The following is a 17,082-nucleotide window of genomic DNA, read 5'->3' as shown; positions in this document are numbered from 1 at the left end:
CCATTTCAGTGTGGATTCAGAGCCCATCGCAGCACTGCAATGGCATTATATACCCTCCTGCATTTTCGATCTTGGTATATCAAACGCTGACTTTCCTAGTTTATATCCTACCTGAGTGACTATCGGTATTATATTTCCTTCAAGACACTAAACTGTACTACTGCTCCCCTCAACCACGGTTTCACTCAAGGGTCAGTTTTAGGTCAAATTCTCTTCATCATTTTTATTCTCCCATTAGGTCATATCCCTCATTGCCACGCTCTTAGTTTTCATTGTTATGCCAGTGACACACAATTATGTGTAAGTGCTTATATCACCTCAATGCATCCTGCTTCACTGCCTTTGTGAAGTCAAACACTGCATGACATTTAATTAAATGAAATTTAATTCTTCTATTGGGTATAAAGTAATTTTTGCTGTGCCTGACTTGATATGAATGGGATCTGAGCAGCCGCGTATTAACTCTCTGGATCAGACGACATTTTTCCATCCCTGTAACACTGTTCACCTCCATCCTTTCCTCAGTGTTACTGATCTTGAAACATCCATGCTTTCATCACAATGCACCTTGACGATTGTGACATGTTTTTTTATAGCCCTTCCTTCGAAATATCTCAGAAGATATTCAAAATTTTGCTGTCGTTTACTTATGTATACTAAGAAATCTACTGACGTAACTTTTGTTCTTCACGACTAGTTGCAAGTTACATTCAGAATCAAATATAAAGAAATACTTATCGCTTAAAAGCTCTGCGTGGACTTTCTCCTTCCTATCAGTTCGACCTTCTTCATCCTTCCACACAAGGTCACACACTATCCTCAGGTTCCAATTTCTTTATGCACAGTTCTAGGTATAGATTTCCTGCTATGGCTGACAAGGCTTTTAATATTGTAGCGCTAAACCTCTGTAATGCACAGCCACAGAGTCTGCAAAATGCACAGTCTATTTCAACTTTCAAGCTCCAGTTTAAAACATATCCATTTCAGGTATGTTATGATACATCACACGGTTTGTAAGATTGCCTTTGGTTTGTCGTAGCTGCTCTATGGTTTTTGGATTTTCTGTTGCATTCTAAAGTGTAGCCTTGCTGAAGAGTTCATGGGAAAGCAAGTGAGAGAAGCTCTTCAGTATAGAGATTCCAGGGAATAGAGCTGTTTGAATGCAGTTTATTTTTATAAATTACTACAACCAACATAGTTGACTTTAGAGAAGTGGTTCTCAACCTTTTTTGCACTGCAATCCAATTTTTATCGTGCCAGTTGTGGACCTATATCAGGTATAGGTTTAAATTAACACTATGATCAAGTGCATAATGCACACTGCAATTTACGCCAATCAATGCATAATGCACAAATATGATTAGATGTGCCAGTGAATTAAATATCTGTGGCTTGGCTTCTTGGATTGGTTGACTGTTAACTAGTTTTGCATAGACCCAAGACCCATTTATATAGGTTAATTCTAGGATTGGTGCTGGGAAATCTGATCCTGGATGCCTTGTAACCTTTTCAGAACTTACCAAATTTGGGTCGCGAATCACTATTTTAGAATTCTGTATACATACGTATATAAATGCAGGTAGCACATGCAAGCAGTAAAAGCCAGGAAACCACGTAAAATACCTTTAGGTTAGATTAGATTAGGTCATTACACTCTCAGAAAAAAGGTTAAAAATTTGTACCTTTGCTTGTCACTGGGGCTGTGCCCTCATAACCGTACCTTTTAAGTACAGAAATGGACTCGGAGTCCAATTCTGTACCTTAGAAGATAGAATTACCTACAGCTAAGGGTACAATTATCAGACCCTTCGGAGTTCAGCCACAGTGACAATCAAACGTATACATTTTTATCCTTTTTTTTCCGATTGCATGTCAAATGGCTGCCCCCCCCCCCCCCCCCAAAGCACCAGACAGTCTTTCCCTGAACACCTCAGCCCTGGAAGTTTCAGGCAATAGTCCAAGTAATTTCTTTTAACATATATATAAATTCCATAATGTCAAACATAAAACAGAGGTATTCACTTTTTTAAAAACAGAAAGGAGGCCTTTCAGGATTCAGTTCACAAACTGGGGGAATCTTCAACGTTTCTTCAGCAAGGAAATTACTCAATAACTGACCTTTTTTCAACAGCCACATTTTTTGTGCAACTGCTAATTTGCTAAGAGCTTGTGCCATTACCTTGAAACAATTATTCCATGTTTGTAAAGTTAGAACACAATGGTTGGAAGCACAAATGCTTCATATTCATGTCAACCATCTTGGGACTTACAAAAATGTAAATAACTTCATCACTTTTTGAAAATCTGCCACGCAAAGCAGCTGATGCTGTAAACCCAAAGGCATGAATAGAAAACCACGAAGGCTTTGGCTGAGATACTGAAACAGAGAGGTGTGCTTTTGGGGATGTATGTCGTTTTCACATCGCAGCATACGTGACCCAAGAAGGAAATATCCTAGAATATCCTTTATATTGTTAAAAATGTTAAAAGCAGAGAACACGGGGGAAAAGGCATGTGGGGTATGACAGACTGGTTAATGTTTATATATTTAAAATAAAAGCATTTATAGCTCTTGCAAGACACAATGGCTTTTGGGAAGTTTGGAAGCGGAAAGTCATGCGGAAGTTGAAAAATGTTATAAAAATGTTTATACCACAAGTTTTGAAAGTGGTCTGGACCACAAAGCATGTTGTCCAATTTGGTAGGAAAATGAACTGCATCTTATACAGAAGTATAGTGATTTCCCAAGTTAAGATATTTAGCAAACCCTTCACAATATATGGAAATGTTAGTATAACGAATATACAGCCACTGGAAAAATTAAGAGACACAATATTATGTTTCACTCACTTCTCAATTTATAAGAACACAAGAAATTTACAGAAACAAGAAAGGCTTCGGGGGCAGCATGGTGGTGCAGTGGTTAGCCCGGGTTCAAGTCTCCGCCTGGGTCACATGTGTGTGGAGTTTGCATGTTCTCCCCATGTGGTCGTGGGGTTTCCTCCGGGTACTCCGGTTTCCCCCCACAGTCCAAAAACATGCTGAGGCTAATTGGACTTGCTAAATTGCCCATAGGTGTGCATGCGTGAGTGAATGGTGTGTGAGTGTGCCCTGCGATGCGCTGGCTCCCCATCCTGGGTTGTTCCCTGCCTCGTGCCCATTGCTTCTGGGATAGGCTCCGGACCCCCCGCGACCCAGTAGGATAAGCGGTTTGGAAAATGGATGGATGGATGGATGGATGGAAGAAAGGCCTCCTTTCTGTCGACCATCTTGGGACTTACAAAAATGTAAATAACTTCATCACTTTTTGAAAATCTGCCACGCAAAGCAGCTGATGCTGTAAACCCAAAGGCATGAATAGAAAACCACGAAGGCTTTGGCTGAGATACTGAAACAGAGAGGTGTGCTTTTGGGGATGTATGTCGTTTTCACATCGCAGCATACGTGACCCAAGAAGGAAATATCCTAGATGGGATACAGGTCTTTTGCATCACAGTAATACATGTGATTGCTGTGTAGTCTAAGTGCAAATTTATATTGTTAAAAATGTTAAAAGCAGAGAACATGGGGGAAAAGGCATGTGGGGTATGACAGACTGGTTAATGTTTATATATTTGAAATAAAAGCATTTATAGCTCTTACAAGAAACAATGGCTTTTGGGAGGTTTGGTCATGGGGAAGTTGAAAAATGTTATAAAAATGTTTATACCACAAGTTTTGAAAATGGTCTGGACCACAAAGCATGTTGTCCAATTTGGTAGGAAAATGAACTGCATCTTATACAGAAGTATAGTGATTTCCCAAGTTAAGATATTTAGCAAACCCTTCACAATATATGGAAATGTTAGTATAACGAATATACAGCCACTGGAAAAATTAAGAGACACAATATTATGTTTCACTCACTTCTCAATTTATAAGAACACAAGAAATTTACAGAAACAAGAAAGGCTTCGGGGGCAGCATGGTGGTGCAGTGGTTAGCACTGTTGCCTCACACCTCTGGAACCCGGGTTCATGTCTCCGCCTGGGTTACATGTGTGTGGAGTTTGCATGTTCTCCCCATGTCGTCGTGGGGTTTCTTCCGGGTACTCCGGTTTTCCCCCACAGTCCAAAAACATGCAGAGGATAATTGGAGTTACTAAATTGCCCATAGGTGAGTGTGCCCTGTGATGGGCTGGCCCCCCATCCTGGGTTGTTCCCTGCCTTGTGCCCATTGTTTCCGGGATAGGCTCCGGACCCCCCACAACCCAGTAGGATAAGCGGTTTGGAAAATGGATGGAAGAAAGGCCTCCTTTCTGTTTTAAAAAAAGAAATTACTTTGCCTATTGCATGGAAGCAACCTGCTGCTCAGTGTAGCCTTCTGCCAGCAGAAGAACTATTAAACCAGTGTTTAGAAATGCAAATTATTTAAAAAATATATAGTGGTCTTTTAATTTTTTCCATGGCTGTATGTTGCAAATTAGATGGATTTGCACAATTGGTTCAGAAAAAAAAGTCTTATAAATTTGCTATGTGTTTTTTTTTAAAGTTTCAAAAACACAGCCGACACAAGGCTCTGTAGGGATCTTCATGCCCTTCATTATTATGCCAATCAAATAGGGAAATGCATTAAACTGATATGAGTTCTAAATGTGGACTCAGAGTGGGTGGAGTTAAATGCAATATAAATGTATGATGGGGCAAACATAGAGCAGACATAAGTGTGTGGAGAAGGACTTAGAGGGTCAGCTGAAGAGATTTCATAATCTTCTGCTGGTTATCATCTGCCTCTGGCAGAAGGTCTCCCTGACTTACAAAAGGTGAGCAATAACAGTCTCTTTTTGTCTTTTTTTTTAATTTTGCTTCACACACACACACACATTCAAAATGTAGTTCACACATGGTCTGTGACCTGGGTATGATGTTGTCTTCTTCATCTTCTTCACATCACTTTTCCTGCTGAAAATCACAGATGACATTGCATTGATGATGATCAAACATGTTTTAAATATTTGGAGCAAAATTACAATGTGGGCAATCGTTTATTTTATTGATGAACTGTACCGGAATATTCTGCTGTCACGTTAGTGCTGTATTATATAGGCTGAAAACAATTAATACATCCTGCTGGCTAACCTTGGAGCAGAGTAACTGCACATCGATGATACTGAAAAGAAGATTTTTAGAAAAATTTCTTTGATTGTTGTGAAAACCGAGAATGTCGCACACAAGCCGTGTGATTTTTGAGTTCATGCATATATTTGGTTGCAGTTTTCTGTAATTTTATTCGCTTAACACCATTGTTTGATTGCTGCCTGGAAGGCCGCAGGGTTTGCATGCCACTCACTAGCTGATGAAATGGGACCCTCCACGGCCATTCTGCTTGTCTGGCTGCATCTGCTTGTCTCTGCTTATGGGAACAAAGGTGAGTGGGATCTTAGGGGCCTCCCGGTGAAAGGAGAGCACATGTACCCCCTTTAAGTCTGCAAGGTGGAGGTCAGTTTGGCTTGTGGGATGCCCCATCGTTCAGAGATTCGATCATGCCCACAATCAACGTGGAAAATGATTCTCAACTTTTTGCAAATTAAGCTCTGAAAAAGCAAATATATCTATAATGATCCCTTGCAGATATACATTGTATTACTAAAGTTCATAGTATGCATAGTAAACTTCCCATATGTGTAGTTTTGCATCAATCATACAATGAATATTTCAAAGTAAGCCAACAAATTCAGAAAGTAACACTCGAAGTTACAAATGAATGTTAAGTGCTCAAGAAAAACTCATCAGTGAAATTGTACTGAGCTTCAAATGTCTTGACTTATGACTGCAGCTTATACAATAGCTCCAATCTCCATGAACATTGACACTATAACTTAAAACACTTTCTCAGCTGCATAACAAGTGCTGCACCTAACTGAGCAAAATGAAAATATTACCAACAAATCTGACCAAACCGCAACCCAAACGCAAGATTAGTTCCTCTATAGAAATATAGAGAAAGATCCTTACAAACATATGTCTCTAATTATAATTATGTTAATTACTAAATTCTTCATTTAAACTGAATAATGCTGCGATTTCAATTATTTAAAAATTATTCTTATATTTTAATTAATTAAATAAACTTAGGGCTGGTCGATCTTACAGGAGACATAGGCGGCCGCCTAGGGCGCCAACTTCTTAGGGGACGCCGACTTGCCAGCCAATTTCCCTATTCCTGGGAGGGGGGGCGCCGGCGCTGATGCTCTCCTAGGGCGCCTCATCGACTAGGACCGTTACTGGGCGTAGGTCCTATCTGTGTGGAGTCTGCATGCTCTACCTGTGTTCACGTGAGTTTCTGCTGGAGGCTTTGGTTTCCTCCCGCGGTCCAAAAGTGTGCAGGGCAGAGTGATTGGCGAGTCTAAATTGGCCCTGTGTGTGCCCTGCAGTGTGTTGGTGGCTGCCCAGAGTTGGTTCCTGCCTGTGTCCCTTGTTCCTGGGATAGACTCCGGTCCCCCCAACGACTCCAGTAGGGATTGAGTGGTTATGGTGATGGATGGGTTTAACTCATTTTTGTTTTTCTGCAGATGAAAGTTTTGCCAAACCATACATCCTGAGCTTAGTCGAGGAGGCCAGGAGTATTGTCGATGAAGCATATAAGTTCTCCAGAGAACAGTAAGCATGACCTGAGCATGACTGTACCTCTTTGAACTGTTGGGAATGTCTGGTATGAGGTGTGAGGCACTTTCTAAGTTATATATTGTCATTTGTCATGAAGTTCCATTAAAAATTGTTGTTGTAGGATTTTATTTTTTTAATTTCATTTTCAACCTTTTATTAAACCAACAAAGGTCAAGTTTCAATTCATTTCTTTTTTATATAGCGTCTTTCACAACAGAGTTGCCCAAAGGCACTTGGAAAGAGTGCCTATCAGTAAATTATTACACAATTTAATCATAATGATGCATGAAAAACAGGCAGCACAATGGTGCAGTGGTTGGCAGTGTTGCCTGGGTTCAAGTCTCTGCCCCGTTTACACGTGTGTGGATTTTGCATGTTCTTCATGCATCATCATGGGGTTCCCCCCACAATCCAAAAACACACTGAGGCTAATTGGAGTTACCAAATTACCAAATTAGGTGTGCATGTGTGAATGCATGGTGTGTGAGTGTGCCCTGCGATGGGTTGGCGTCCCATCCTGGGCTGTTCCTTGCCTTGCACCCGTTGCCTCCAGGATAGACTTGTCTGTGAGGAGTTTGTCTTTCCCTGAATAGGATAAGCGGTTTCAGGAAATGAATAGATGCTGCATGAAAGAGGGAATAAATGGAACAGGAAAGAATCAATGTCAGAGGGAGGAGAAGAACTAAAAACTCATGTCATGAGTAGGGAGCAAAAAACATATGGGGGGCCAAGATCCACTGGCTGCCCAAGACCCCCCCCCCCCCAGGCTAACATAAAAAATATTTCGAAAACAGAGAAAATGGCCCTGCTTTAATAAAAGCCTGTTGTAAACTCTAGTCATAGTCAGAATCCATCAATGCCTGATTAGTGAGTCAGAGATGCAAATTCACCAAACTGTGCAATTCCATGTTTTTGTTTGATGGAAATAAATCAGAGTATCTAGAAGAATCCCACCTGAAACAGAAAGAAAACGAAGAGACTCCTTAAGTGCACAGCTAGGGTGTGGATCAAACCCACAACTCTATTGTGTGAGCCACAGTGAAGCCCACTGAACCAGTACACCAGAACCAGTATAATGTAGTTATACTTCAACCGGAATGCAAATCTACACAGATGAAGCCTACAGCCCTAGTAGGAAGCGATTTCCCATTTCTAGTCCTTCAACAGACATACAACTGCATACTGTCTGTGAGGAGTGTGTCTTTCCCTGACTCTGTTATGTGTCTGTGAGGAGTTTGTTTTTCCCTGACTCTGTTACGTGTCTGTGAGGAGTGTGTCTTTCCCTGACTCTGTTACGTGTCTGTGAGGAGTGTGTCTTTTCCCTGACTCTGTTACGTGTCTGTGAGGAGTGTGTCTTTCCCTGACTCTGTTACGTGTCTGTGAGGAGTGTGTCTTTCCCTGACTCTGTTACGTGTCTGTGAGGAGTGTGTCTTTCCCTGACTCTGTTACGTTTCTGTGAGGAGTTTGTTTTTCCCTGACTCTGTTACGTGTCTGTGAGAAGTTTGTTTTTCCTTGACTCTGTTACGTGTCTGTGAGAAGTTTGTTTTTCCTTGACTCTGTTACATTTCTGTGAGGAGTGTGTCTTTTCCCTGACTCTCTAGCTAGTTTGTGATGACTGTGTTTTTTCCCTGACTCATTTTGTGGTCTCTGAGGCCGTGTCCTGTCCCCGAGGGCAATCTGTGTTTCTTATTCTCCATTCTGCTAGTGAGCAGTGAATCTTCTCTCTGACCCTATATCCAATCTCTAACTGTGTCTGTGACTCTGTACCCCGCCATTCCTGACTCTGTGCCCTATGTCTGCCTCCTCCTCTCTCAAAGGAGCCTGAACCGTGTTCGGAGTACGGCTAGTCTTGCAGACATCTGGCTCCTCATGAAGCAGCCTGTAGGGGGCACACGTTCTGCTGTGCGTGCTGCAGAGTATATGGACATGACATTACAGCTGCTAAGGGAGAAGGCCAGCCATGATCACAAGAATTTCCTGAATGCCACAGGTTAGTTATGGAGCTGACCTGTATCCCACCCACGCCACCCCCCCACACACAGTTTGTAATTATATCTTTGTGGGGACTCTTCATTCATTTCTGTGGGGAAAACTCTAATGCCAAAATGATATCCTTAACCCCTACTCAGCCCTAACCTTAACTTTGTGGTCCCAAAAAACGTCAAAAAACATTTTTTTTATTACATTGTGGGGGACATACGATATAAACCTAATCCACACACACACACACACACACACACACACACACACACACACACACACACACACACACACACACACACACACATACACACACGCTGTCCTGCCCCATACACACAAATGCAATACTCATAAACATAAAAACATACACACACTCTCATTCAGTATGCACTTACACAACAAACAATAAACACATACTAAGTCCACAAATGCTTTACATGTGCAGCTATTCACACATACATGTACAGAAAACTGGCACACAAATGTGTGCAGTCCTGCTCATGTTCAGTTTTTGATGTCAGCTTCAGGTTTTGCCAGTTTATCTGCTTCTCAGCCCGGTCCTCGGGGACCCCCAAATGCTCCATGTTTTTGCTCCTTCCCAGATCCCTGCCAGACAGTCCATATTTTTGCACCAGCTGGAAGGGAGTAAATACGTGGACTACTGTATCTGGGGTTCCACAAAGATTGAGTTGAGAAACCCTACCTTAGGGCATGCTCTGCCTGGTGCCTTATAATGTATTATATGGAATCTAAGGACGGATGTTAATACTGACACATTAGACTGAGATGTTGTAGTACCACTTCCCCTGATGTAGCACTTTCCCTTCCGTACCTCAGATCTGCTTACTGCTGAAGACCTGGATACCATCGGCAAGCTCACAGGATGTTGGGCCTTCCAAAGTGCTGCTCCATGTAATAAAACCATATTAATGAGCAAGTTCCGTACCATCACGGGGATCTGCAACAACGTGTAAGTCCTCAATGCTCATATTAGCATGCAGCAGGTACCACCTGGAGGCCCAGACTTGTAACTTGAGTTTTTCAAGTCATGGGTGGAGACCTTCCTCTTGTCCTCTCTTGTTGAGGTTCTTGACCTGAACTGAACCCAAAAAAAACAAGGTTGCGCAGAATCGACCTGCTGCAGTGTGGCGATGACCTGCTCCTCAGCATGCTTGGTCCAAGGGCATGGATAAGGGAAAGTGACATGCAAAGGAATGTGTTTCTCTTGTGTCTCGTTCACCAGGAGAGACACGCGTCTGGGATCCTCAAACATGCCGTTTACACGCTGGCTGCCACCTCAGTACCAGGATGGAAAATCATTGCCCAAAGGCTGGGACCCTAAACTGAAAGTCAATGGCTTCCTTCTCCCCATGGTATTTTGATTATCATACCAGTAATATTTATTTTTTATGTATAAGGTGGCATGGTGGTTCAGTAGGTAGCAATGTTACCTCCACCTCCAGGCTTGGGAGTTCACTATTTGAGTGTGGAGTTTGCTTGTTTGTTTGTTCTCCTCTTACCATGTGTCTCCTCTGGGTACTCCAGGTTCCTCCCATAGTTCATAGATATGCTGTGAATCATTTCTACGTGTGTGTATGTGTGTGCCCAGTAATGAACTGGCATCATGTCCAGGTCCCCTGCAAACCTATTCAGGAAAAGTGAATTCACCCATCTTTAGTTTTCCAGAGACTACCATCAATTGTTGATTACAGCATGTGGTTCTCCTTACTGGTTAATCTTCTGGCTCTTGATCCCACCTCTTTCCCCATCTCAAGGTGAGGGAGGTCTCTAATCGTATCCTGCACACAGACAACAAGGATGTGAAGCAAGATAACGTCTACTCCCATCTTGTGACCATCTTTGGCCAATGGTTGGACCATGATTTGATCCTGACGCCCTCCTCTCCCAGCATCCGCTCATTTAGCAATGGAGTCAACTGTGAAAATACCTGCGCTTTTACTAATCCCTGCTTCCCCATTATGGTCAGTGCCCTGGTCTTGTGCCACAAAGTTTGACAAGCATTTATCGATTTTCTTCACGGTGGTTAGAGAGGAATTTGCACTGTGCTTCTTCCATGATTCTGTGGAAGCTGATCTGACTTTCAGATGATTTGATGCCATTGTATGTATGACTTATTGCCAAATCCATGCCCTTACGATGTCGGAAAGTATGGATTGTAGTAAGAGTTCTGCAAGAAGCTGCAGGATTTTCAGTTCAGCTGTGGAATACTAATGAATTTATAAGAGTCTTTAAAAACTCTTCTTCCTTTCATCAGACAAGTAGGGAGTCTTTCAAGTCTTTGGTTTCTTCAGTCCTTTCAGCGAAGACCAGCATAGTCCACATTCTTCAGGGCCTGAATTGGGACTTTGAATTCCATGGCAGATGGGATCTGATCTGCTGTCTTGCTCTGTCCATGTAGATACCTCCAAATGATGTCCGCTTCAAGAATAACACCAATGTGAAGTGCCTCCCCTTCATCCGCTCTGCACCAGCGTGTGGGAGTGGGGAAGCGGGGGCCTGGTTTGGCGCAGCTAATGTGCGGCAGCAGATAAATGCAGTGACGTGCTTCATGGACGCCAATCAGGTTTACGGGTCCGAGGATATTCTGGCACGCAATCTGCGCAACCTGCACTGTGACACTGGCCTGATGAAGGTCAACAGCATTTACCGTGATAACGGCAGGGATTTGCTGCCTTTCTCTAATCTGCAAACCTGCAACACACGAGGGAAAATTACTGGGAATAACAGTCTGCAAGAGGTGCCCTGCTTCTTGGCAGGTGAGGATCTCAGCAGGCATTGACCTGTGGAGGCACATGAGGACAACTACTCATCACTCTTATGGTTATCATTATTGTTATTCTACAGTTATTATTGCAGTGCTGTTGGGCTAAAACCTGTCAAGGTACAGTGATTTTTGTTGAGGACCTGTAGGGGGGAACTCAATGCTGAAAGACAGTATGAAGTTTCTTACTCATGTAGCGTAGCGGATAATCTTTATTGGGTATCGAACATATATTGTATTAAAACTAAATCTGTTGCAGGGAGATTTTCCAGAAATCACAGGGCACCAGGCAAGATACCCTAAGGCATCTAATTGGGGTAAAATGAGCCCTTTAGTGAGGAAAACCAGTAAGAAAATGAAGTAAATATGCATACTGCTACACAGTCGTGCTTTTATATTAACTGGGTTCCTAGGTGACTGTAATGCGAGGCACTGGGGTCACTGTTAGGGCTTGACACGTCTCCCCACAGGTGACGTCCGTGTGAATGAGAATATCGGCCTGACGTCCCTGCACACGCTAATGCTGCGAGAGCACAACCGGCTGGCGCTGGCCCTGCACCAGCTCAATCCCAAATGGAGCAGCGAGAGGATCTATCAGGAGGCTCGCAAAATCCTGGGAGCATTCCAACAGGTGGCGCCATCCCTGTGCTGCTCTTGCACCGCCATTCGCTCTGACCATTTCCAGCTGCATGTCCAGGAACGCTTCCTTTTACATTTTCACCCCCTAGAGTTGGGATGACCCGTAAAACTGCTCTCACACAACAGGTGCCGTGTCATAAATGAATTGTGATGTGTTTAAACTGTAGTAGCAGGTATCAAATATTCACGGCACTGGATTCAAATGCAGACTTAAGAAATGTCAACCACTTGCACATAAGTGGTGAAACAAGTTTGATATTTCCATTTTTCTCATGCTCTTCTGTCACATATACGATCATGAGCAAAGACGCTGCTGAAGAGTTTTACTGCTTTTATTAGATGCCTTCTGCTGCAGGTTAATTGTAGTTCATCACTACGGGCATTTAGGCCACAGAAAACATATGTACCACCTCACATCACACGCGATACATCAAGGAAGTTCTGAAGTTTTACATACTGTATAAGCTGGTCTGTGTATCACTTGTACTTACAATATCAAAATGTAAGCTGTAATTGCTGATTCATTCTTAATCCTCGCTTGTCTGATTTTTAGAAATGTGAATATTTTAGACAAAGTTAAAAAGATCATATAATACATCAAAATCAGATCTGTATTTTTTTGGGTGTGTAGTAACCATAAACATAGAGTCTGGCCCCAAAAAAGGCCAGGTTTTTGCTCCATGTTTTGCACATATGTGCTCCGTATCACCTCCTAGTGCTTCACATGCTACACTCTGCTCTTGTTGCCCATGCCCAGGTCATAGCTTATAGGGACTACCTGCCACACATCATTGGAACGAAAAATGCCCAGAAGCTCCGCCTATACCAAGGTTACAATGACAGGGTGGACCCCAGCATTTCCAACGTTTTTGCTACAGCAGCCTTCCGTTTTGCCCATCTGGCCATCCAGCCTTTCATCTTCCGGCTGGATGAGAACTACAATGAACACCCACAGTTTAAGTCTGTGCTGCTTCACAAAGTCTTTACCACCCCCTGGAGGGTGGTCTTTGAAGGTTTGCCTTTATTCTTATCAGCATTCATCAGCAAATTGCCCATCCATCTATTCCGCATAAGTACTTGTGTAGTAATGGGTTGTGGTAAATTCTAGATATTCCTAGATAGCCTCAGAGGGAACAACAGTCCATTACCTGACATAGAAGGGTGTAGGCTTGGCTTTAACATTGTTAGGGATGAAATCAGCCCAAATTTCCCACTTCGCTAGTTACACACAGTACCCCCACAATATTGGTAGGGGCATGTTCCCTACTGTCCTAGGGCCAATGTTCCCTACAAATCTACACCTTTGCATAGAAATGCAGTCTTGCCCACAAAATCACCCACCACTGCATTTGAGAATCACTGATTCAGCTGCAGAGGACACTGTTATGGGAGGTCATAGTACAGACAGCGGGGAGGTAGGGCAGCCAAACTCACAGAGAACAGGGCCATTCCTGCTCTCCAGTTTGCTGATGCCGAGACACGTAAGAAATCAGCTTTCGCTGCTAATGCCATCTCCCGCCTCTGAACGACACCCCCTGCTCCCCACCCCCATAGGAGGCATTGACCCGGTGCTGCGAGGCCTGATTGGGCGCCCGGCCCAGCTGAATGTACAGGGGCACATGATGAACGACGAGCTCCGTGAGAAGCTCTTCCAGTTCACCTCGCAAGTAGCGCTGGACCTGGCCGCACTGGACATGCAGCGCAGCCGCGACCACGGGCTGCCCGGTGAGGGACCTGCCCTGCCCCTTCATCTTAACGCTTCTGCACCTTCTCAGGGTCACAAGAATGAATATTGGGGCAAAACAAATTACTGTCAACAGAGTACACTGGTATTGTATTTATACTGAAATGACTTTAAACTTTCAAACAAGTATCTTTGGATTTTGGGCGGAGACTTACGTAAGCATGCGGAGAACATGCAAATTCCACATAAACTAATTTTTCAATTCTGTCACTTATCAAGCCGAAGGAAAGTGATTGGGTCAGCAGAGCAAGTTTCTTCCTGTTATAGTAAGCAGGTATTTCTCATGGGAAGCATTATGATGATGAATGTTGAACAATACTTATTATTATTATTGTTGTTGTTATTGTTATTGCCATTACACAGCAAAACTAACATCCTGTCAGTCACAAGCCCAGCCTCCACACTGCAGTGCTGTTTGTCGTTCTTTATAATATGGGGTGTCAAACCTCTAAACCTGCTGACAGTACTGACGCCCCACCCCCCCCCACCCCCAGGCTACAACGCATGGCGCCGGTTCTGCAAGCTGTCCGTACCCAGAACGGTGGAGCAGCTGGCCGCCGTGCTCCAGAACAAAACAATGGCCCAGAACCTGCTCAAGCTATACGGCACGGCAGACAATATCGACGTGTGGCTGGGGGGCGTGGCTGAGCCCTTTGTCCCCGGGGGCCGCGTGGGCCCCCTCTTCTCCTGCCTCATCATGCGGCAGTTCAGCCAGATCCGCAAGAGTGACCGGTGAGAGTCATCCACTGTATGGGAGGGGTGTGGCTCTTGACTGTTGGGGGCGGATTTATCGCGTGCTGCCGATGAACGTCACTCAGTAATGTAACCAATGGATGGAGCGCCTCTGTGACTGAGGGGTTGAATGAAATTATAAAATTGGGAGCATTGATTTAACCCTGGGAGATTTTTTAATACGTTTTTTGCAAATTAACTGTAGCTGTCAGCTTTGCTGTGGTTAATTTACTATCTCAGCGAGGTCTTATGTGTTTACCTTCCAAAAGCCAAACCAATTCTTTATGAGGCTTCATCCCTCCTGCTTTGGACTGCAGTTTCACCTTGTGATGCCTTCGCTGGGTTCAGATGTGGCCTTTCACTGAAAACAGGCTGTGTTTAATTATATGACAGATGATATTTAATCTCTGTGTGTCTTAGTTTCTGGTGGCAGAAAAAAGGAGTCTTTACCAAACAGCAGGTTAAGTCCTTGTCCAAGGTCTCCATGGCACGCATCATCTGTGACAACACGGGCATCACCAGTGTTCCCAAAAACCCCTTCCTACTGTCTGCCAGTGGGGTCAAACTTACCAAATGCCAGGACATCCCCACTGTCGACCTCAAGCCCTGGAAGGAGAACAGTAAGCATCTGATGAATACATCTCCTGTCCCCAAATGGACAGGGCTGTTTCCATTAAATGCATTCAGCAAATCTCTTTCAATCTGACACTTAAATTAAGCCTCATTAAAAGGTTATTAATCTGTTATTCATTTTATATTTCAGAAAAAGAGGATCAAGACTCTGAAGAAGGTGAGAATATTACCATAATACATTCTCTGCACCGTAATGAGACTGTAAAGTATTTATGTTACCACTCCCTTCATCTTCAGTACTTCTTTTTCAAGAATAATCTCCTGTACATTAGAACACAGCAATACTACATATGAATAGATGAAAAAGGTATGGCTGGTATCTAGGTGCAGTTGAGTGTATATAGTACATGCTTGGGGGGAAAGAGCAGCTTTTCCTGGTTTCTCTCAACAAGTCTGTCTCACTGTAACTCACCCAGAACTGCCGACCAACACCACCAAGGCATTTGATTTCTCTGTGCGGCTCGGCATGGTCCGTCCCGGCTCGGACGCTCAGGTGATCGTCTTCCGGGAGCCCACAGACGGCAGATCGCAGCCATACAACACCCAGACGGGGACCTTCACCTGCCAGGTGCCTGGCCTGTACCAGTTCCACTTCAACTGCATTCTGCTTGACAGCGAGAAGGACGTTAGACTCATGCGGAACACGGAGTCGGAGGCCACATCCGTCATTGCCCGGCAGGACAGCTATCTTACGGCCTCCGGGGGCGCTGTGCTTCTGCTGAAAAGGGGGGACAAGGTGTGGCTGCAGGGCAGCAGGGGAGGTATGGGCCTGGCAGTTGACAGTCTCTTCACGGGCCGCCTGCTCTTTACTGTCTGATGGTACAAACATACCGGCATTTGCCGCCATTTGCTCCAGTACCCTGCTATAATTGCATACTTAGCTATAAAATGCATAAATTAAAAGGACCGCATAAAAGGCATACTGCATTTTTGGAGGACAGCTAGCAAAATTGAAAGAGAGAATTTACCGCTAACAATCCATAAATATGGAAAAATCGGTATATGTATAAAGATTCCTAAATAACAAAATAAAAGTCATATCAGCAAGAATTTATGGCAACTTGGTCATTACAAACATGTAGGCATTTTAACATCTAAAAATAATAATGCTAAAACATCTAAAAATAATAATAAAGCAAAACACCCCGATCAGCAAAACACTGAGGTTTTGCGAAGCACAAATAAAGCAGCATCGGGTTGCCAAATTTCTTCATTAGCAGTTTGGATTTAATACCGTGTCTCATAAACAAGCATTGATTCGATTTTATTTTGGGTGGAATTTGCAAAGATGGAGTTATAACTACCAGACATATAAAACTGCAAGAGTTCAATAGCCCTATATTTTCACCATGTGTTTGTGAAAATGCAGATTCGCTTGAACCTCATTATATACCCTGCAGGCTCCACTTTTTGGGCTTTTAGGTTTGGCATAAAGTTTTAGCATGATTATGTTTTATATGCGGGATAAAGATATCTTTACAGATCAGTTTACTTAGATCCAGACTTCTATGAAGCCCTGCACTGGCTGACGTCCCACCACTATGTCGCTCAGTCCTTGCAGTTACACCCTGATACTGTTCTCAAAGGGGCTGTATTTTTTATTTTATAATATAAGAATTCGTATTGCTTGTTGCTTATTTTGCATATATTACGTAAAGCAATAAAGAGGAAAACCTCCCATTCCGTTTGTGTCTCCAGTTCAGTGATGATTCAGGGGTGACATTTCATCAGGGGGCCCAGAATGACCAGCTACACCCTCCCCTCTTATTTAATATGAGTATATAATCATAAATAACTTCTTTGATTATATATCTATCACTTGCAGTGACAATGCTGACATTCACCACAGACACCAAGTTCTGATTGCCAGAGTGTAGGTTTGGTTTCAATATTGATGGTGACCAAATCAATACCGACCCCCCCCCCCC

At 43.4% G+C, this 17,082-nt stretch overlaps 1 protein-coding gene across 1 annotated transcript; it reads left to right on the top strand.

Annotated features, from left to right (window-relative positions):
- The first annotated feature begins 4,674 nt into the window (after nt 1-4,674).
- mpx (myeloid-specific peroxidase) lies at nt 4,675-16,834 on the top strand. The gene is made up of 15 exons (XM_048999497.1): nt 4,675-4,801; nt 5,304-5,406; nt 6,551-6,638; nt 8,462-8,634; nt 9,462-9,594; nt 9,868-9,997; nt 10,400-10,606; nt 11,044-11,401; nt 11,877-12,037; nt 12,803-13,058; nt 13,600-13,770; nt 14,284-14,521; nt 14,942-15,141; nt 15,285-15,311; nt 15,571-16,834. The coding sequence occupies exons 2-15, from the start codon at nt 5,340-5,342 to the stop codon at nt 15,969-15,971; spliced, it is 2,610 nt and encodes an 869-aa protein (XP_048855454.1). The 5' UTR covers nt 4,675-4,801; nt 5,304-5,339; the 3' UTR covers nt 15,972-16,834.
- Nucleotides 16,835-17,082: the final 248 nt, after the last annotated feature.

Source organism: Brienomyrus brachyistius, chromosome 2 (genome assembly GCF_023856365.1).
Source record: "Brienomyrus brachyistius isolate T26 chromosome 2, BBRACH_0.4, whole genome shotgun sequence".
In the NCBI taxonomy this organism is placed as follows: Eukaryota; Metazoa; Chordata; class Actinopteri; order Osteoglossiformes; family Mormyridae; genus Brienomyrus; species Brienomyrus brachyistius.
Note: the sequence above shows the minus strand (reverse complement) of the source record. Positions and strands in the feature narration are given on the sequence as shown.